At 48.0% G+C, this 20,793-nt stretch overlaps 10 protein-coding genes across 10 annotated transcripts; 5 read left to right on the top strand and 5 right to left on the bottom strand.

Moving 5' to 3' along the window:
• Positions 1–510: 510 nt before the first annotated feature.
• On the bottom strand, positions 511–2,283 carry ASPWEDRAFT_107105 (putative cyclopropane-fatty-acyl-phospholipid synthase; the record flags this gene model as incomplete). Its single annotated transcript, XM_040827859.1, has 4 exons — positions 511–720; positions 781–1,532; positions 1,594–2,080; positions 2,179–2,283. 4 exons carry the CDS (start codon positions 2,281–2,283, stop codon positions 511–513), a joined length of 1,554 nt encoding a protein of 517 aa, XP_040690521.1.
• Positions 2,284–2,886: 603 nt separating this feature from the next.
• Positions 2,887–4,951, bottom strand: ASPWEDRAFT_38498 (uncharacterized protein). The gene is made up of 3 exons (XM_040834894.1): positions 4,360–4,951; positions 4,050–4,280; positions 2,887–3,994 (listed from the first exon to the last, which is right to left on the bottom strand). The coding sequence occupies exons 1-3, from the start codon at positions 4,607–4,609 to the stop codon at positions 3,207–3,209; spliced, it is 1,269 nt and encodes a 422-aa protein (XP_040690522.1). The 5' UTR covers positions 4,610–4,951; the 3' UTR covers positions 2,887–3,206.
• Positions 4,952–5,074: 123 nt separating this feature from the next.
• On the top strand, positions 5,075–5,798 carry ASPWEDRAFT_50272 (tropomyosin; the record flags this gene model as incomplete). Its single annotated transcript, XM_040837410.1, has 3 exons — positions 5,075–5,092; positions 5,275–5,579; positions 5,636–5,798. The coding sequence occupies 3 exons, from the start codon at positions 5,075–5,077 to the stop codon at positions 5,796–5,798; spliced, it is 486 nt and encodes a 161-aa protein (XP_040690523.1).
• Positions 5,799–6,143: 345 nt separating this feature from the next.
• ASPWEDRAFT_170355 (rRNA-processing protein RRP17) lies at positions 6,144–6,877 on the bottom strand (the record flags this gene model as incomplete). The annotated part of the gene is made up of 2 exons (XM_040830602.1): positions 6,144–6,629; positions 6,698–6,877. 2 exons carry the CDS (start codon positions 6,875–6,877, stop codon positions 6,144–6,146), a joined length of 666 nt encoding a protein of 221 aa, XP_040690524.1.
• Positions 6,878–7,042: 165 nt separating this feature from the next.
• On the top strand, positions 7,043–8,453 carry ASPWEDRAFT_38501 (Ac45/VOA1 transmembrane domain-containing protein). The gene is made up of 5 exons (XM_040834895.1): positions 7,043–7,216; positions 7,284–7,582; positions 7,644–7,748; positions 7,805–8,041; positions 8,099–8,453. The coding sequence occupies exons 1-5, from the start codon at positions 7,122–7,124 to the stop codon at positions 8,236–8,238; spliced, it is 876 nt and encodes a 291-aa protein (XP_040690525.1). The 5' UTR covers positions 7,043–7,121; the 3' UTR covers positions 8,239–8,453.
• A 703-nt stretch (positions 8,454–9,156) lies between these two features.
• ASPWEDRAFT_26296 (uncharacterized protein) lies at positions 9,157–10,056 on the top strand (the record flags this gene model as incomplete). Its single annotated transcript, XM_040832834.1, has 1 exon — positions 9,157–10,056. The coding sequence occupies one exon, from the start codon at positions 9,157–9,159 to the stop codon at positions 10,054–10,056; it is 900 nt and encodes a 299-aa protein (XP_040690526.1).
• Positions 10,057–10,383: 327 nt separating this feature from the next.
• ASPWEDRAFT_431757 (EXS domain-containing protein) lies at positions 10,384–12,394 on the bottom strand. Its single transcript, XM_040835969.1, has 5 exons — positions 12,102–12,394; positions 11,964–12,013; positions 11,229–11,902; positions 10,846–11,162; positions 10,384–10,785 (listed from the first exon to the last, which is right to left on the bottom strand). Exons 1-5 carry the CDS (start codon positions 12,184–12,186, stop codon positions 10,712–10,714), a joined length of 1,200 nt encoding a protein of 399 aa, XP_040690527.1. The 5' UTR covers positions 12,187–12,394; the 3' UTR covers positions 10,384–10,711.
• A 304-nt stretch (positions 12,395–12,698) lies between these two features.
• Positions 12,699–13,820, top strand: pex10 (ubiquitin-protein ligase peroxin 10; the record flags this gene model as incomplete). The annotated part of the gene is made up of 1 exon (XM_040832835.1): positions 12,699–13,820. One exon carries the CDS (start codon positions 12,699–12,701, stop codon positions 13,818–13,820), a length of 1,122 nt encoding a protein of 373 aa, XP_040690528.1.
• Positions 13,821–14,139: 319 nt separating this feature from the next.
• ASPWEDRAFT_431801 (3'-5' exonuclease) lies at positions 14,140–16,959 on the bottom strand. Its single transcript, XM_040835971.1, has one exon. The coding sequence runs from the start codon at positions 16,686–16,688 to the stop codon at positions 14,460–14,462; it is 2,229 nt and encodes a 742-aa protein (XP_040690529.1). The 5' UTR covers positions 16,689–16,959; the 3' UTR covers positions 14,140–14,459.
• Positions 16,960–17,889: 930 nt separating this feature from the next.
• ASPWEDRAFT_38505 (RNA-binding protein LSM5) lies at positions 17,890–19,062 on the top strand. Its single transcript, XM_040834896.1, has 6 exons — positions 17,890–18,052; positions 18,106–18,162; positions 18,218–18,256; positions 18,311–18,338; positions 18,429–18,492; positions 18,544–19,062. The coding sequence occupies exons 1-6, from the start codon at positions 18,028–18,030 to the stop codon at positions 18,580–18,582; spliced, it is 252 nt and encodes an 83-aa protein (XP_040690530.1). The 5' UTR covers positions 17,890–18,027; the 3' UTR covers positions 18,583–19,062.
• Positions 19,063–20,793: the final 1,731 nt, after the last annotated feature.

Here is a 20,793-nt window from a genome sequence, read left to right on the forward strand (position 1 = left end):
ATATGAGCCTGGGGAATTATTGTGTGCCGAGCTTTTTTAGTTATCCGAAAATGGAAGTGTTGAATGCCTAATTCGACCAAAAAGGCCACGACACGCCCACTTATACCCATTGATATCAGATAAAAATATATCTCGACAGAAAGGACAACCATAGACCCATAATCACACATCAGATTTCTATTTCATTACGACATATCTTCTGATATAGACACACAGCTTTCCTGTTCAACTAGGAACAAGTAGGCTACACAAATCAAACGATCATAAGGGACAGACAGGGAAATAAACATGGCGAAAATCCACCATCCTTGTGCTGAGATCCATCTCCCCAATCCATAATCCATTAATCTTCGCCATCCATCCGGATGACATCCATTATATTTGTTTTCTTGGCTTGTCTTTCCATTCTACTTCTCTCAAAAGGACCTGCCTGGATTTCACCGGACTACACTGGATGTGCAATCGTAACTCACATGCAACAGACTAGACAAACGTTTGCCAAAGGCGAGTTTAGGCCTTCTTGGGGACGAAGGCGCTAGGGACAGCACCGTGGCCAACGTTGTCGATGGCAGTCTGACGGGCTCCGGTGAGACCGTATTGCGAATTGATGCCCTCAACACGGTGAGTGGAGTTGATGTTCTTGACGAGGGTGAGCTGCCAGCAGGTAGCACCACCCTGGCGAGAGGTGATGGTGGAGGAGGCGAGGAAGTATTCCCAAATCTAAGGTGAAACAATGTTAGCTTACCAGAGCATGTTAACTTGTGAAACGTGGATACTCACTCTGAACCATCTCTTGCCGTACTTGGCCTCAACCTTCTCGCGGTTGCCCATCCAGTTACGGTACCAGCGCCAGAGAGTGGCGGAATAGTGAACACCAATGGTGTCAACACCCTTGATCTCGAAACCAGCGGCCTCAAGTCGGTCGACAACGAATCCAAGGGGAGTACTGGCGTCAGCTCCGGGGAAGATGTACTTGTTCATGAAAAGACCCCAGATGAGGTCCTCATACTGCCAGGACTTGCGGATACCAGCAATCTGCAAGAAGAAAACACCGTCCTCGTCGAGCATATCGTAAACCTGAGACAAGAAGGTAGTGAAGTGACGGACACCGACGTGCTCAGCCATCTCAAGACAGGTGATCTTCTTGTATCCGCCAGAGATACGGGGAGCATCACGGTAGTCCAAGCAAAGAATACGGCTCTGGTCCTCCTCGACACCAGCGTCACGGAGGCCCTTGTTACCCCAAGCAGTCTGGTTACGGCCAAGAGTGATACCGGTAACCTGAGCGCCATAGTGGACGGAAGCGTATTTGGCAAGAGTACCCCAGCCACATCCGAGATCGAGGATAGTGTCACCAGGCTTGACACCAATCTTCTCGCAAACAACAGCCAGCTTGTTATCCTGGAGCTCCTCAAGAGTCTCCTCCTTATTGATGTCACCAATCAGACCAGAGGTGTAGATCATACGGGGACCCAAGAACCAAGCGTAGAAGTCATCACCTCGGTCGTAGTGGTCACGGACCTGCTCCTCATCTAAGAAAAGAATTAGCTTGGAACAATTTTCAATTGCTTCAATCCGGTGGGAAGAAATTACCCTGAGAGCGAGTGTGCATCAGCAACTCGGGGATGAAACCAAAGAGGAAGTGCTTGTAGAGACCCATGGTGAAGCGGAAGCTAGCCCAGTCGTGGCGGAACTCGAGAATTTCAAGCGCATCGCCCTTCAAGTCGACCTCGCCATTGAAGTACTTCTCATAGAAAATCTCCATGGGGATCTTGCTCTTGCCGCGGTAGGTGGCACGGTCGTGCTCGCTGTGGAATTCAAGGTAGTGCTCGACGGGACGGCCGGCATACTTGGCCTTTTCATTCTTGCGGGGAGAGATCGATGAAGCGATAGACCAGAAGGCCATCAGGATGGGAATGGTGGTAAAGATGGCGAAGAAGATGGTGGTGTAGAATCCACCACCAACCTGGCGGGCCAGATACCATGGGATCAGGAAGAGCAGGGAGAAGAGCAGAATGTTGGAGAAGCTGTCACTTCCCGCAGAGTCTGCTGGAACGGGAGCATTTTTGATGGCAGGGTACTGCAAGAGAAAGTGCCATTAGCTTTGCTTGTCACAGTTGCAAGACCTAGCTACAGCTAGGCCAGGTCCGGATGGTCCAATGATGTTCTGGAACTTACCGATGTCGTCCTCACGCCACAGTCGTCCGCGGGAGTAGTCGCGGAAGCAGCAGGAGTCTCGATGAACTCGAAGTCCTCAGGGGACTCGGGATGGACACTCGTCATGACAAGCAAGACGAACTGAGGGGGATGAAGGGGAAAGGGGGAGGAGGGGAAGGGGAAGAAGCTGTGCCAGAGGAATTGAGAGAGCTGACACGGTGTTGTTGAGAACAGAAAGAAAGAAGAGGAGGAGAGGCGGACGTTGATTGTTATTTCCAGGCCTGTAGCCAATTGGGGACTAGCTCAGGACGGAGTACATAATAGGGGCGGTGAGAGAAAAAAGAGCGAGAGAAAAAGAGGGCCCAGCCTCTTCTTCAACGCAGACAGAACAGGTTATGATGATCATCGATCGGTACCGGGAGCTCGATGTGTCGATACAGAGCAGTGGACAGAGCTGGTCCTGGACATATTACTGAGTATTCCGGTGCCATTCACATTCCAACTGTATACACAGCTCTGCAACAGCTCTGCTTTGTCTCTGTACAGATGGCCTGAAATCATGTGCGTGTACCTCTCACGTCCCGAGGGTTCCTCGGGCCCCAAAAATGACGGATCCAAGGTTGCAGAAGGCCCTGAAACAGGGCGATCTGCATCTCCCAATCTCCCTCTTCGCAGGTCCATCATGTAACTATGATGTATGATGTACAGACTACAGAGTGCCTTACATCGTGCTTGGAGCTATTTAGAACTATATCCCACCATCGTGCATAGGGGAGCTGGATCTGTTCCTTTCATAAGTGTTGATTTGGTTACTCCATACTATAATAATCAGTAGTCATGTTGGTTGTCAAATAATACAAGATGTCCGTGGTCCATCATGGAAATCCATCAAGTAATTCAAGAAGAAAAAGATACGAACGCCCTGTAAGACCTGCTTGTTTGCCTTCCTTGCACCGACCAATCCTCAATGCATATCCGCCGTTCCAATTCATAAAAGTAATAATCAAGAAATATCAAACAAAACACCAACCCAAAATACATTCCGTAGCCTACAAAGTCAGCTGGAAGTCCTGTGCCTCAGCATCTTCCTCGTATGTGGGAAGTTCCATTTCTGCTTGAGCCTCTTGTCGCTCCTCTTCACTGTCGAAGCAGCCCGCCGCCTTACAGCGAAGCCACATTTCGGTTCCAAGGGGCGGGGGGCCATAGAGCTGTATGTAAGTCTCGGGTGACTGGATTCCCTTTGCCGGTTCCTTTGGCGTGGTGGATATCTTTCCGTGCAGTTTAGACGACATGGTGCGACCCTTGGAGTACCCAACTGTTGTTCTCGCATTTGCCGTAGCGGCTGTTTGACGCATGGAGGAAGGGTTGCTTGGGACTCTGGGTTTTCTAGACCCAAGAAGTGATGATGCCACTCTGGGTTTTGGCAGAGGCGCCGGTTTGCGTGGAGCAGTGGGTTCTGCCCCAGAAAGTGCTGTTGCTGCATCTTTAGCTCTCACGGTTGAGATGTTACTGGAGTATTTGGTCCTGCTGGGAATCACTCTTGCACGACGTGCCTCGGTGCGTCGTTTGGGGAGCTCTTCCGCCTGGGGAGCATCGAGAGACTCGTTGCCATTCGACTCTTCAAAGCCCATGCCTTCAACCTGCTTCAGAATCATGTCGTCCACCATCTTATCGCATGCGATCGAATTCTCTTGAAACTTCCGCTGCTTCTTGGTGAGCCCATCTTTTCCAACTTCATTGTCCCCATAGACACTCTCTAGCCCGAGTGCCAGGTTTTGGGGCTTGAATTGCGGGAATGTGGTGTCATAGGTGATATCTTCAGGATAATCCGGAAGTTCTGCGTTCTGTTAGATGCAGACCTTTTAGAAGCGAAAACTCTGCGGTAAACCCACCTTTTGGCTTGGGTGGCATGTATTCAATGTCAGGAACATCATCCTGAGGCGCTTGCTCCTGAACCTCTGCTTGGTTCTGCTCTACAAGAGGGGCGAATTTCTTGATCCTCTGGGTCGAAGCTCTCTTGTTCGTCTTCTCTGGCTTGATGGCCCTTGGTGCTGGTGTCTGTATACCTTTTGCCTTGGCATTTGTCGTTTTCATTCCTAACGGGGCACGATGACGAGGATCTGCTATAGTATTCCGTCAATTTCATATCCATAGAAGGGAAACAGAACACCTCATCCTTCCCCAATATTGTTGTTCCCTTACCCAGTGGCGTGACAAACGCATCCTTGGCTGGTTTGGCATTTTCCGTCCGTTTACCATTTCCTTTCACAGTCTTCTTTCCAAATGCCAACGGATCATTTTCATCATTCAACGGGACTTTGAAGGGCGTTTTGGGAGCTCGGGCTCCTGGGGTTTTCGGTTGCAATTGCTTGACGCCTTGATTCAGTGGTTTGGACGCGGCGACGGTCTGGTGGGCGTGCACCAGGTTCTCCTGGTCTCGGACGGCCAACATGGCGGGTGATCGATGCCAGCAAGGGTCATTCAACGTGCAAAGTCCAACTATCTCGAGTCTAGTCGCAAATCGTTCGGGTCAGAAAAGGTGAAGGAGGAGTCGTGATGCGTCCCTAGACAGGTCTAGATGCGTGCACCGTGTTTTTCGGCGGTTGCCCGTGGAGACGGGACGATCCTCTCAAGACGCATCCTTGGGTTGGGGCGATCCACCGCCTTGTGGCCGCGCCTCAGTGGCTTAAAGGAGTAAGCACAGTAGTAAGCAGCGGCTGACCGCCTCACTGCTCCTCCTGTCCTCCACTTCTTTCCCCCCCAAAACCAAACCCATCAATAATCCTCCACGTTGACAGCTTCCAACCACATCATCTCATCTGGTTTCTCGCTGAGCGAAAGCCTCCTACTGCAGCCTTTTTTCTTGCATACATATTTGAACCTCTTCGTTGCAGATAACTTTGTTTCGTCGCCCAAAATGGATAAGATTAAGGAGGTAAGTTTGTTGGCACCCCTGTTTGGCGGGGTAGCTTGAAAGCTGCCTTAAAAAACGCACATGCACACCCCCTTACGACCACCAATATATTATGCACCCGAAGGACTGGGGGATGGTTGGAGAATTGTGGAAAATAGGACCGGACCAAAACCAAGGACAAGAAGCTAATATGGGACGTCTAGAGAATGAACGCCCTCCGTCAGGAGGCCGAAATTGCCCAGGAGCAAGTGGAGGAGCTTAAGGCCAAGGTGAAGACCTTGGAGCAGGAGAACCTGTCGAAGGAGCAGGAGATCACATCTCTCACCCACCGCAACCAGCTCCTGGAGGGTGAAGTCGAGAAACTCGAGTCCTCCGTCAAGGACCACAAGGATGCTGCCAACCAGAGTGCTCAGCACGATACTCAGAACGAGTCTCTTCAGAGACGTGTGCAGCTGTTGGAAGAGGAGGCTGAAGAGGCCGATCGGAATTTGCGTGAGACAAACGAAAAGTATGATTCACATTCACTCCACAAGATTCAGTTGACTGACATTGTTTACCCTCAAGGCTCCGCCAAACCGATGTCAAGGCTGGTCACTATGAACGCAAGGTGCAGGCTCTCGAGGCGTCCCGTGACCAGTGGGAGAGCAAGTACGAGGACATGGCAAAGAAGCATGCCGAGCTAGAGAAGGATCTCCACGAGCTAGAGGTCTCCATCAGCAATGTTTAAGCCGGAATGGATACGGTCGTAGATTGACAGGACATGTTGGGTGCAGCGTTTTCCTCCCACATATTTACTTTGCACATTGCAGCCTTCTTTGTTATTATTCTCTTGGCAGGAAACAGATTTGTAATATCTCTGGTCTATGCCACCCAGCTGGCTTTATCCTTCTCATCCACCTGTCTCTGTTACATCCTCGCAACCTGTCCCTTCTTGTCTTGTGCTTAACTATATTATATCATTTGTTCAAAGGTACATAGAAGCATATTTAATCAGAGTATCCCTGTGGTACTGAACTTGAAACTAAATGGTATCCTCAGAATGGATGGATGTGACAGTAGAATAAACATGGTATCATCGCTCGCGTCGGGCATCCGCCTTCCTCTTCTTCGACATGCGCTGTTTCGTCCTAGTGAGCTGACGCTCTTCCTTGCTCTCGTATCGGAACTTCTTTTTCTTCTTCTTGGGTTTGTCGGTCTTTGGAGGTTTCTTCTTCTCCGCCACAGCATTTGATTTGGTATCAACCTCGGGCGATTCTTTTGCTTGATCCTCTTCTTCCTCCGAATCGTCATTTTTTGCCGACCGAAGCAAGCCCTCTCTGGATGGGTCCATCTCCTCTACTGTGACGGTGGTATATTTGTCTTCGTCGATGTATTCGGCTTCGTAGTCCACGGCCGGAGGTTCTGTGAACCCTTCCCATTCTTGGTCTTCACCTCCATCGCCGTCACCACCAGCATTGGAATCATCGCTATCATCGTCGCTGTCATTATTCATTCTTCTGAGTTGTTTCTGATGTTGCTCAATTGCCTGTTGAAATTCCGCGGCTCGCTCTTCACGCATCTGTATACCATTAAAGGTTATTTAATGCTCTTTCTTCCCGAGATAGACCTATTGAAGGGCTCGCAAACCTTTCGCCTTTCCTCTCTCTTGTCCTCCTTTGCCCTTTTGATTGCATAATCTTGTGCATGCTTCGCTCGTTGTACTTTGCGCTTATGAAAGCCTGTGAGGAATTCATGGCGGGCGGCGGGGTCGAAATTAACCTCTTCGACAGAACTGGCTACCTTTCTTCTCTTTGCTCCTGGGCCCATATTGTAAGACTGTGTTGCTGTATTTCTTCAATCGTAGTTCCAATGAACGTTTGGTGGAATTGGGGGTTCGGACTTCTGATGGAAGAGAAGAAAAAAAAAGTACATACAGAGCTTAGCCCCGGTCGGCGATTGGCTCGACCGCCTCCGAGCCGGCGGTCCATCTACCTGGCTCAAACATCATTGCCCCCGTCTAGCTAGACAAGCAAGCACTGCGCTGGTCGGACAGCTTCATTCTACCATCACCATGCATCTGAGCGGTTTCTCGCTGCTCGCTCTTGGAGCAGCAACAGTCAACGCTTTCCGGGATACATCACCCTTTTTCCTTGCATCCACTTCTGAGTACGTTCGGACCGGCCCCTTCAGTACTTCAACGGTGTTGGTGAACTAGACTAACGTGCTCATTTAGGATCCTCGCTACTCCAGCAAGCATTAAGACCGCCACCTCATTACTGGACGACCTGTCTTCAACCCTCAGCACTTGCCCGTCCGACTACTATGTGGTCGCTTTCCAGCCCGGCGTGCACAGCACGGATTTCGCTACCAGCCACTCCGCTCCCCGCCTCGGTGCGAAGATGACGGGACAGGACAAGGCAATCCGGTCGAGTGCGATAGTCCATGAAGTCGCAGGCATGTTGGATGCGAAACAGGTCCAGAGCATGATTGAGAAGAGTTGCGGGGCGGGCTCCACTGTCGTTGACGGCGCCTGTGAGTTGGTTCTTATCCGATAAAGAGGAGAAAGAATGACTGGCTAACACATTTCGTACAGCTGGCTCCTACCCTTCATCATTTGGCGAAGAGCCTCAAGTTATTGCCGTCAACTTTCCCATTCTCTCTTTGGGATCTGACCGGGCACAGCAACTTTCCGACAACGGTTCGTGGCTGTGTTACATCGAAGTCAATTCTAGAAACTATACTAACTGTCAATAGATGGCCTTCTTGCCGATATCGTTGACCGAATCCCGTCGTCAAAGAAATACACTATTCTCTACGTGACCTCGCCGAGAGAATTCCAGGACTCCGAGTCTCCTGTCTACCATTCTGACGACAACACCTACCAAGACCCTGTCCACATGGAGTTGAAACGTGACTACTCGGCCCACGGCTACCGAGTCGACTCTGCTTCCAACAAATCTCTTTTCCAAGAATACCAGTATTTTACACCAGGTTTGCTTGCCCTATCGTGGACAAATATCTCGGCACACCGTCTCTAACTACGTATAGGCATTTTCATGGGACTCATTGCCTCCTTCTTCTTCGTGGCTGTCCTGTACGTTGGATTCAGCGCTCTTACTAGCCTACAGGTCCCTTATGCTGCTTTTGAGAAAGACACCTCGCCCAATGCGCAGAAGAAGCAGCAGTAATTGATTGTCATAGTTTTGTTTATTGAATATACAACTGTTGTTCCTGGATTGCTATATTGATGATTATTGTTATACTGGGTGGAATCCCACATTGTATGATATGATAAACCTCCATATCTAAAGCTGTTTTAGATAAAGCGACAGTGCAGAGCCAATCTGTCACATGAATCGACGTTATGCATCTCAATATGAATTTTTAATAGTCTGCGAAGCCTGGCGTTTCAGATTGTAGTCCACCAGCTCGAGGTCGACAATGTTCTGATAGATGCTTACCTTCCGTATTCCATGTATACCATTAAGCTATTTTATAATAAATCTAGCAGCAGAGTAAGATAGAAGGAAATAGAAAAGGGAATTGAACAAGATCACAAGACCAGCATTGATATCACATGATGGACTCCGCCTCCACCGTGTTTCAGCCTGAGGCACCCAGGGCCAGGCACGGGGCAACCAGCGAGATCAATTTAGCAACCGTCTTCCAGCACACAGGGCTTTTTTTTATCGATTCTTCGAGTTTGGGACGACAGTTTGGGGCTCTGCAGTCTCGATCTTTCGTATTCAGATCTCATTCGTTCTCGAATATCGATCATCGTCATCACAACTCTCGTTGCTTATTGACCCACTCTCTGTTTTGGGCTGAGATCATTGATCTCATATCGCAAACACACCGCTAGAGACTGGGCAAGCACGCATGTTTAACATCAACTATTGGATATAGACGGACTTTTTTGTCTTTTCTTTTTTCCCCTCATCAAGCTATTCAACTATACGAGTACAATTATCTCCGAGATTGTTGGAAACTTGGAATTGATATTGCGAATCGTCAAAAAAGATCCTTTGCCTCCAGTGGACCCTGGTGCGACTACAGCGATGATATTTATACCGATTGGGCGTAAAACGGTCCATAAGCCCTCTTTGATGCTGCTATTGGTTCTCACGCTTCTTGCGATAGTTCAAATATCAGTTGCCCAGGATACTGCCACGGCGACAGACGGTGCTACCTCTGCCACTGATGCAACTGCTACCGATACAACAGCGGCAACGACCGCTCAAACCACCGACACATCAGCGACATCAACAGATACTTCGACGACATCATCATCTACTTCTTCCTCCTCAACCTCATCATCTACGACCAGCTATCCCGTGGTAACCGTCCCGCCGACTGCCGATGCACCGTACATGCAAAAATCGAGTACCCCCGAAGGAACGCTCTTCATCGCAGTGGGTGCAGTGCTTGGGTTCATTGGGCTTGCGTTGCTAGCATGGCGTGGACTTGTTGCATGGTCCGTGAACCGCTCCGTCCGCCAGGCTGCTCTGGTGCACTCCTCCGAGACAAAGGGACTGCTTCGCTCCAAGAAGAGGAGGTCGACAGTATACTCCCAGCGACCACCTGCACCTGTTTCTCTCGAAAAAATGGGAAGTAGCAATCGCACCACCTACAAACCTCCCGCCAAGGCAGCCAAAGTTCCTAGTTCAAATAGCGGCTTGTTCTTTTCTCCGACTGCAGGAGCTGGTATGCACGGTACCGGCAATAGAGGCTCGACATATCTTCCTGCTGGATATTACGCTGCTTCCACAGCCGGCCAGAATGCGCAGTACAACTCGCAAGGATATACCCGCACCAGAACAGCACCTAGTCCGCCTGGCTCGCCTACTCTGCCGCCTACTGGCCTTTACGACACGAACTATCACAATCGCCAGTCGTCGACTAGTAGTTTGAATCTCACCTCTCCTCCGCAAGGACGAGCGCCCAGCGCATATCTCGAGGATCTGTTTGAGAGTCACGCTCCAAAACCAGATCGAAACCACAGATGATGGTGATAAGATGCTACGAAGACTTACGCGATTTTTAACGTTATCTACGCCAACTGAGCATTTCTCACTTCAGCGCTGATTTCTTTTTTTCTATCTGATTGATTTCATTTTATGTATGTCATGTTGCAGGCGCATTCCCACGATTTACGTTATGATATATTTCCAATTCTTATTTGGCTTCGATGAGCTTGACATTCTGGCAACAGAATCCATCGACGGATAATAGAGTATTCTTCATTATCTCCATATGTTATATCTTTTTTGGATGGTTTCATTGCCATATTGTCCATAGCCCTTGTTAATACGCCCCTCCCGTGTTCTTAGATAGCAAAAGACTAATGGCGAAGGAAAGATAAAAAGCAAAAAGCAAAAACAAAGACAGCTCTTTATGTGCAAAACGCAGCCCCGCCACGCTCTGGCTCATATGCAAATGACGCAGTGTAGATACAGTACAAAACAAATCAGCCAAAATTTTCAAAACAGGTATATAGAACACATCATCGATAGGGTGTAATGAACAGTAGCAGAATACAAACAGTGAAGAAAAAGAACGAAAAGCAACATACGTGGACCACACACGTTGGGTTTGTAATCATGTCAAGTATAAAAACAGAGAACTGATCGAAAACATTGAACAGACATGGACCTCTTTTGTTTAGTCCGCATCCAGTTTGCCGTTGAGCTCGCCGAGGAGAATATCGTGGGGGGCCGGACCACGGGTATTTCGAACTATAGTAGATACACGTCAGCACTATACAGATGCTCAAGCCAAAGTGACCGAAAATTTACCCCATTCCGTCTCAACTCGGAAGAAGATCCACATCCATCGCCGCGCAACTTCAAGAGACATGAGGATAAAAATGCCACTCTCTCGCTCAGTCAGCCAAACAAGACTTGGTACAAACTTGGATAGCCACGAGAAACGAAGAACTAGGTCAACAAGGACGGCAACGTAGTATATTCGATCTGAAGAAAAGTATCGGATACGACGCAAGCCATAAGGGTGATCTTTATCACCCCGGGAGGATGTGAAGAAAGTCAAATCCCAATCCTTGGTAAGGTCCCAGTAGAAAGTGTAGGTAGAGTTGATTAAGGTAAAGATGACCCTGATTATGTTAGCCAAAAAAAAAAAAAAAAACCTCTTTTATGTAAAATCAAACCGCAAAACATACAGTAACTGGCCTAGAGTCATCTCACTGAACCCATAGAAGTCCAGAGGGTTGTAGTTTCTCATTTTGGCCGAGAGGATTATGACCGGGAATGCCGTAGCATATTTCAGGGCGTTGGCCAAGTGCTGGCCGCCCCCTTTGGAACCTGTTCGGCGAACACGAAAGTACTCAATCAGACACTGTCGAAGTCGGATGATACTAGGCGTAGCGACGATGAGTGGCACGACGTAATCGTTGCCGCAGTGGCGGTTCGGCTTGGATGTGCTCGAGATGCCTGGGGCGAAAAACATGCAGAACGAGACATAGACATCTCCCAAGACTTTGGCGTAACTCGTCAATGCATCCGCGAGCAAAACATCTCCAAACTTGCCATCTTGTGCCTCCGCCAGTCCACCAACACTAACACGTTTCAACGAGGAGAGGAATCGGCGGCGTCCTGAGCGCGACAGACGATTGAACGGCCAGATGATAATGACCAGGAAGATGATGAGGTATGATTGTGGGATAAAGTCCACCGATTCCACACGTTCATAAGAGCCATGGGTGACGACCCAGAAGACGAGGAGGGATATCAGGAGGGGGATGGTCAAGAGGGTCGCTAGGCGGTACGCAGAAGAATGATGCGGTCGTTGGTTCGGAGATTGACGTGCAGGATATCGGATTAGAGCAGGAACATCCTGCAAAATTGTTAGTGACGATGATGGATCATAATCCGAATGTAGAGAGTGGGCAACCCACAATTTTTGCTTTGCGCAGATAATCAAGATTAACCCCCCAACCCCAGAAACCTAATCACCCCAAAAAGTCAATAGGAGGTTAAAAAAAAAAAAAAGACGAGGAGATAGATAGCCGATCATCTATCGGCACATTCCATACCGGCAACTAAGATAACCGCTATCCTATAGGGAAAGGGGAGGACGAGACTGAAGTCATCCAATTGAGCATGCTGATCAGGGCCCATATTCCATTGGAATCTACCAGAGACAGACGGAATATAGTAATTGAAAGCGGAGGAGAAGAAAGGAGAAAAGACGTAAGAAAAAGGGAATTAAAAAAGAGAACAAGAAACAAAAAGTCAAGTCCACAGAAGGGCAAACGAGTGACTAGGGGTGAGAGTCGTGCAGACCAAAAACCAGCGTCCTTTTTTCATTAATCGAAGTGGATGAAGCTCAGGGTCGGTTTCAGCTCTCGATGTGCCTTTCGGCCTGGAACTGGCGGACGCCGGCCGCTAGCCCGCATGCAGCCTAGCGCCTTTCCATTTTTGGGACCGGTGATCACACGTGATTTGGGGTAACGTGATTGGGTCACGTGGGAAAGGACCGAGGCATCTCCGCATCTTCTGGGGCATCTCGGGTAGTCATGATGATGGCGACGGCGATGATAACGATTATGATGACAGTCTGAACGGTCTTGACACTGTGACAATTACCTCGACCCCCCCTCGCCGTGTACTACATATGAAAATCGTTCGAAATGGCCGACAATGACCTCCAGCTCCCCCTCTCCTCTCCAAGTCCCTCCGCTCTCTTCTACCCTTTCGCGACATCTCCGGATATCATTCGTTCCCATGAGAAAGACATCTTCCTCACCGGCAGTCTGATAAATCAGGCCCAATCCATTACCCGTGCTCTTCGTGGAGCTCGTTTTGCCCATACACACACCGATGCTATCAAGCATGTGACGGAGATTCTCTATTTCTCCCTGACCACCTTGATCGGCAACCGAACATTAGGGGAGGAATATTGTGATCTCGTTCAGCTCGAGGATGATACACTTCAGCTACCGTCCATCTCCCGAAGAGTGGGATATATTCTGAGCACCATCCTGGTGCCCTGGGCTCTGCAGAAGATCTTGCCCGCTTTTCGACATCGGCTGCGTGCCAAATTGGAACGCAGCATCGCCCGGCAACAGCTCAAAGCCCAGCAGCAGGCTTTGAATGTGCCGAAATTCCCCAAAAAGAAACCAGAGAATAAACAGCCCCTCTTCACCAAACTGCGCATTCAGAAGTATATCCTAGAGCACCTGGATTCTATCACATCCGTCTCCCCGGTTTACGCGCTCAGCATCGCAACCTTCTACTTCACCGGCTCGTACTATCACCTCGCTAAACGATTCTGGGGCCTGCGATACGTCTTCACAAAGAAGTTGGAAGAGAATGAACAACGGATAGGCTATGAGGTCCTGGGAGTCCTCCTGGTTCTGCAGATTGCCGTGCAGGGAATACTCCACGTCCAGAAGGTCGGAGTGAGCATACAGCAGGAGGATGAGCAGGCAATTGAATCCGAGACCACAGGACCAAAGCGTGATGAAGATGCTCTGATCACATCTATTGAACACCCTTCAAACATCCCTCTTCTCCCGGCATCTAGTGCTCGATATGATCTTGAACAAGACTCCAACGCCCTCCCCTGGATTCCCACAGAACAACAGCGCAAATGTACCCTTTGCCTTGAATCGTTCAAGGACCCGAGTGTCACAACATGCGGTCATGTTTTCTGCTGGATCTGTGTTCGTGACTGGGTGCGTGAAAAACCAGAATGTCCTCTCTGTCGGCAAGAGGTTCTTTTGTCCAAGGTCCTGCCGCTCAGAGGTTAGCCTGTCTGCTGACCGGAAGCATTTCCCAAACTCTCTGGCTTATGCCTCTTTTACATTGACATCCGACAATGTAAACATTTTCAATTGCTCTTCTTGGATTCAACTTGATACCTATACCCCTTTCAGTGGATCAAGGACCAACTACAACTGGTTCATGGCCCATCACTACTGTGACAAGCTCAATGACTTATATTCTTTACCTCCTGGCATGTCTATTTTGCATCGTGTATATATGAAATCCTGGGATTATGTTCAGAGGGGGGGGCCCATATTTACACTGTATACATACAATGATCTCATTTAACCAACGCCTTGGATGCAAAAGCTTTGGTGCATAAAACAGTAAATAACGAATAAATGTGCAAAACGCTAGATTTCAACATTTACCAGAGTTCCTCAACCGTAACATGAAATAATTCGTTTAAGCGCGCTCGCTGACGATTTCCGAAGTCACGGTTGTTTCGACAACTTCCACTTCCTTGGATTCCTCCACAACTACCGCTTCTGCCAGGCGGATTGGAAGGCCTAACTCGGCGAAAGCTGGTCGAGGAGGCACAGGGTCTAATGCCTCCCGCTTGGCATCCATTGTATGGAACAGGCATAAACCTGCATATGGATCTGTTGCAGCATCTGTACAGGTTATGTATTAGCTTCTTTGCCCTCAATCTGGAAAGAGAAGAGGTACTCACATTGAACTTGACGATAGTTCAATGACCGGGTCCAATCGCTGCATCGTACGTCGTTGTCCTTTTCCAATGGTAGCCCGAAATGGTGCTCAACCTGCTCGCTCAGATTAACAGCCCGTTTGTTGATTAACTTAGGACTTGTTTGGCAGTATTTGACCAATTTGAATAGATGGCTGAGCTCGAAAATGCTACGGGCAGTAATGCCGAGGTATTTCTGTAATCGAGTGCAGTCCGCCTTGATTGACACGCCAACTTTTGTGATATCTGGAGACTCGAGAACCCGTTTCAGTGAAGGCGAAACGAGGTCTTGAACATTTCTCGCCGGGTGGAAAAGGGCGATCTGGAAGAGGGCAATGCGGTCTTTGTTTGCAATTTGAATCAGCGAGACATTGTCTTGAATCCCGTCTGTACTTGATGCCTGAGCCTTCCATTCCATGTCAAACCCGATTATCTCATCCTGAAGGAAAAGTTTTGCCACCTCTTCTGTGTTTCTTAGAGACTTGCAGTAATGCACAACAATAGCCTTTTCATTCGAGCCTTTATGCAACCGGTGACTCCAAAACTTCGGCGTTGCTGGGTCCAGAGAGGGTGCTTGTTGTGAAGACATATGCGGCGTTGCTGCCAGCTTTTTCGTCAAGATAGGCGTTTGGTTGGCTTCATCTCCTTGTTTAATTGAATTTTCATATTCGCGACTTTGCACATCATCCTTGCCATCTTCATTATGCCCAGCATTTGACCGTATTGACGCAACAGTGCTGTAAGGCTTGCTTGTCTGTCCAACAGTATGATTCTTTTTATTTTTCCTAACAGATACTGCGCCTGCCCGCAAGGGAATAGTTTTAGAGCCTGGAGCCTTTCTTATGGAATTTGGGTCCGTTGACTTTCCAGATGAGGTTTCCTTAAGCTTGTGTTGAGCAGCTGTCTGTGCCCTGGGCTTTTCACCAACAGGCGCCACTTTTGGCCGTACTAACTTAGGATTGTCCGGCCCAAGACCTGGCTTGGCTTTTGTCTTTATCAAGATTGCAGGGAAACTTTTCTTGACCAAGCGCCAAAGACTTGCCCGCTTTTTGCGAATACTCTTAGCGCTCTCTTGAAGGTTCTCAGCAATGCTCTCTTGAGGGTTCCCAGCGATGCTCTCTAGGTCTTCAGTAGGCTCTGTTGGCCCAATTTCAGCTGATCCCATGATGGGAATACCAAAAGCATCAAGCTCCAGCTTGTTTGCGCGGGTTTTATTGTCGACTGCAAGTCTTCTTTCCACCTTCCTCCAATACTCAGGAGGAGCTCTGATGGCGCTCGTCAGGACCCATGATGCCCAGAGATGAGTGTCCATATTCTCGGCCCATTCAAGGAAACGACCACGACTCTGACTTAATGGCTTGCGTACAGTGAAAACTCCCTTTTCTCTGTTCATATCCGGTACCCCCAATGTGTGGAGTTTATCTTCCAGCTGAAGTCGTATCCAATTGACAGCCATGAATTCTTGGTATTGTTGCATCAACTCGGTGCGATGAGAATTGAAATCCCTAAACAATGTTTTCATACCAGTCACATGGTGTACAAGACCTTCAGTACTATTCCTCGCCCAGAGCCCATTTCGATCTTGAATCGTTCTCATCATTGAATCTAACAGGTACATCATCTCATGACGCATTGTGACTCCGGAAGCCCAAGCAATCTCGAATGGTGCGAGCACATCCAATTGTCGCCAATGTATATCTAATTCAGGGCTGCGTGGAGAACGGGTCTTTGAAGACTTCGGGATATAGAAATCTCGCAAAGTCTTTGTAAGGTCAAATAATTCTCGTGGATGGCATTCGGAAATCATTTTGCCAGTTCGGCAAGCTTTAAGGTAAGTGTCTAGAATATCGACGGTTCCAGGCACATCTCGATAGTTAGAAGCCAAGAAATGCAAAGACCACGCATCTGAAAGTGGATTTTGATGCCTCTTTCTGAGCGCATAAACTCGACGAAAGCGATGTGAATATTCTGCGAAGTCTTTCGCGATGATGCCAGTGCTCTTGTGGTAATACATGAAGAAATCATAAGAACCTCTAGGGAACCCTTCATCCGTTGAAAGATTTCGGAGCATCGAACGTATTCCAATTAAACCACCACTTACTTTATTACAGGCTTTTCGCAATTCGGCATATTCATCGTTCATGTCATAGAAAGGTTTTAGCATTGTATCGATATTTCGCCTTGCAGATATTAGAGGACCGGCGATTTGTTCAAATTCACCAACAATTTGTGAGAATGATTCGTCCAAAGCTTCCGACCGCAGCACAAGATGTGCTATTCGTAGCCCATCCTCTATTTGGCGAAACTCTTGGACAAACTTGGGAATGGACTTGGCAATTCGAGAAACATCAGACCGCAGCTTTGGAAGCGCTGCAAATCTTATTCTGCAATATTCTTGTTCCAACAATTCGTTCACGGTGGCGCATCGCGATAATTTAGCCTCGAATCCCACATACTTCAGATGCAAATATTCGGATACCGAACCGTTGATGGAGGGTAGAGAGGAAACGTTCAGCTCTAACTGGTTTATTTCCTGGTTGATCTTCTTAATTTTCAGCGCAACTTGCTCTTTTGAGAGCACGGGTTTGACCCCTGCGTGTTGATTAAATCGGGATGCTGCAGCTCTTTGTCGAGCCAGCGAGGTTTTCCCCGGTAAGCCCCCCTTTCCTGTTGTTGCCCCAAGTTCCCGATTTCGAAGTAATGAATTCAAATTGTGGCCCTTGTGTCCATGGCCATCAGCTCCTTCGATGTCGTCCAAATCCTCGGTGTCATCCAAAAGAATCTGTGTCCGAGCGGAGGCACTAAATGGGCGGTTCGATTTCGAGGTGCAAGGTTTACAGCGTCCGGATGGGGCATATGAGAAACAGCTAGAGACTGGCGTGCAGGGACAGACATAGCGGTTACTTCGATTAAGAATTGTTAGCGAATTGGTAAGGCGACGAAGACAAAAACCAACCTGAACCTTCGCAAGCTATACAGAGATTTCGAATAATCCGATGCAATTGCATACGAGCGACCAGACTGTGCTGCACCCAAGGACGGGCGTTGCAAGCCCAGTGAAAGGCTCCGTTGAGTTCTCATAGTTCAAGGCAACCATACTGAATGGATGGAGCGGGGTAATTGACACCAGTATGTCAATTTCTGGGGGAAAGAGTGTATTTTGTAGGTGTATCGATCTGACTCTGTCAGAGAAAACCCAAGTATCTGCAAAAAGAAGTCATGATAATGATCAATACGGCTTTCGCTCCGTGCGGAGTAAGGTACATCTTCGGAGAACAAAGAAGCAACGGTCCACGTGACGTCGAACAAGCCGAGCGGGTCGGATAAACCTCCGCTCCAGCTTTGCTCGCCAAGATGGCTGGATGGGACAATCGTCCAACGGCTTCATTTTCTATATGCTTCAATAAAGGAGGCTCTTATTTCAGCTAGATCCCAGTCCGGTTTCAAGAGTCCGATCTGATAAGCAGTATACGTGGGTTGTTCAGCTACTCATCTAAAGCACAATGGCATCGCAACTTCTGCCCCTCGGTTAGTGTCGTCATTCGTCTACGCAGGTTGAATGGTGCTAATCAGCGCAACAGAACTGATCGACAAGTGTGTCGGATCCAGAATTTGGGTCATCATGAAGGGTGACAAAGGTTGGACATGCTGTGTATGCAAATGACAGTCAACCATATACTGACCCGCACACAGAATTCTCTGGGACACTGCTCGGATTTGATGACTACGTCAGTAAGTTGCTTCGTTCCTATGGTAAAATCGCGGATATATGCTAATGTGCTCTAGACATGGTTATGGAGGATGTGACTGAATTGTACGTGCAGTTTTGCCTCTGGCTCACCTTGTTTTATTTTTGCCCTATAAGCATATATTTTCGCGTTTCTTCTCGATTAACAGATTCCAGTGATTATTCCGGCTCCCAAGTCAAGCTGCCTAAGATCTTGCTCAACGGAAACAATATATGCATGGTATGGGCAATTGCCATCTCCTATGTGTGCCTGGCTCTAACATTACTACAGTTGATCCCTGGTGGGGAAGGTCCTGGTGGCAGTGAATAAAACTCACGATATCCCATTTTCTTTGCTAGCTATGACGAAAAAAAAAATTCTGCGAACGATGATGAAACGATATCACATAGAAACCATCTAATGCCAAACCAATTGCATTTCTTTTCTTTTTCTTTTTATTTGTTGTGGGGTGGCTCTTTTGTTTTGGCGATATTGACATTTCGTGTTGTCAAGAATTGGCTAAATTCTTGTGGCTGATATGCGCAAAAGCTTTTACTCCAACAATCGACTCAGATACCAAAAATGCCAGAAGACAAACATCAAAATTGAGGCTTAGTTCCACGACTGGTTATTATAACGTAATATTGTTAGATGGGCTGGTCGAAGGATCACTGCAATTTCTTTGACTATGACTTTATTTGGCTACAACCAAGATATCGATCAGCAGAGAAAATAAAGACAAAGGGACTGTCTAAATAAGTGGAAATGCGATATTATAATAATCAGTAAACGATTCAAACCCGCCTAGTCATTATATTGAATATTTTCACACCAGTCAGACGCTGCAATCAGCCTTATCCTCTGCATTAAAGCATACTAAGACTCGACACTAAGCAAAGCGGCTGAAAATCCGGGGTACTTGGTATCTGACCACGACCAAAACATCATAGACGACATCAGACACCTCCAATCTAATAATATGGCTGCCTTGAATAAACCCTGTCTACCTAGCTCGTCCCGGACCGGTGATAGCCCCTTTTCCCAGCCACATCCAAGAAAGAAAGGGGACAATAATATGACCAAGATGCCAATCATGAAATCACAGCCAAATGCACCCCAGAGTGCAGGGCAGAAAGATGATCAAGTGTGGAATCTGTTACATAATGGTTTCCCCGCGTTTTGTCGTAGTTTCAATAACTCTAACTTTCTTTTGATTGCTGGCGCTTTTTCTCTGCGGTGGAGAGAATCGCGGATTGCGGGGTTTAGGCATTGCACGAGAGATGAATGTTGCTGCTTTGTGTCACGCCAGATGTAAGGGCTTCCATGTGCGTTTCTTAGTTATTATTAGAAGCTAATTAGGCGGGATTGTTCGAGTTCACAAATGAAAGCAATAATGCCGAGTTGGATAAATCAGATCCAATCTATTAATTCATTAACCCGAGGCATGTCCATGTAACATCAAAGTCAGTACGGAAAGTATCCAAAGCGGTCTACACACCGCCGCCATGTGATGCTCTGCCACAGCAAACCAAGGGCCATGATTCCAGCCACGAGGCAAATACACTTTGTCCAGTTCTGGAAACCTGCCCAATCAACCGTGGTTAGGTTGGACAAGTGACCGAGCAAGATCCCTGGAATCACGATCACGGCCGATGCGATGTCACTGTGCCGTCGGACAGCAGTTCCTCGGCCAGTCAGACGGCGCGTCAAAAGTCGAGTCCTAGACAAAGAAACGGTCTGTGTGCCAGTTTTGTTTTGGCGGACTGGCGGAAACCGTGTATCCAGCAGTGGCTAACAGTGTCTCGTATTGATGATCATACGATTATTCTTACATTCTTTTTCTGGATAGTTTTGGAATACGCAATATTCTTGATTACCAAATATGCTGATATCGGGATGATAGACTGGTACAGTTGGTAAAGACAGTCTAAATGTTGGTGTTGTGATCGGCATGCGTCTTTTACCGTTGGAGTAATCTGAGGAGATGGGATCCATGCCACACAAACGGGGCCACTGTTGTACCTCCATCAATGATATCGCATCTTCATCATATACATGTCGTGGAAACAAAGTCGAAACGCACTATCAGCCTTAGAGATGCATCCTAATCCATCCCATAGATGCCTGACAGTGGAATAGAAACATGCTCGTCGTCGTCCGTCGATTGCAACATATTCGTAGCTACCCCAACGAGAAATACCCGCAAAAGAAATGAAATATATGGCCCACTTGGGATGATCAATAGTCGTATACGGAGGATGATCTGGGCGGAACCTAGAACGGTGTATAACCCCGAAATAACGCCCTGCATGAGGGAGACCGCGTTCCTAGATCGCTTTGAGATGGCGGTTCTCCCGAAATTCCATGCATTGGTCGCTCTTAGCCACCCAGTCACAGACGAGTAGGATGCGCTCCGAGCGAGTCTAAGAGTCGGACTGAGTTCAAAGAAACATTGGGAGGGAAAAACAAAGAGGCCAAAAAGAGGCAAATTTGCTTCTTGACTTGGCTTTGTGTTCTTTGGGCTTTTCCAGAAAGTGGCCA

This window comes from Aspergillus wentii (assembly GCF_001890725.1).
Source record: "Aspergillus wentii DTO 134E9 unplaced genomic scaffold ASPWEscaffold_3, whole genome shotgun sequence".
NCBI lineage: Eukaryota > Fungi > Ascomycota > Eurotiomycetes > Eurotiales > Aspergillaceae > Aspergillus > Aspergillus wentii.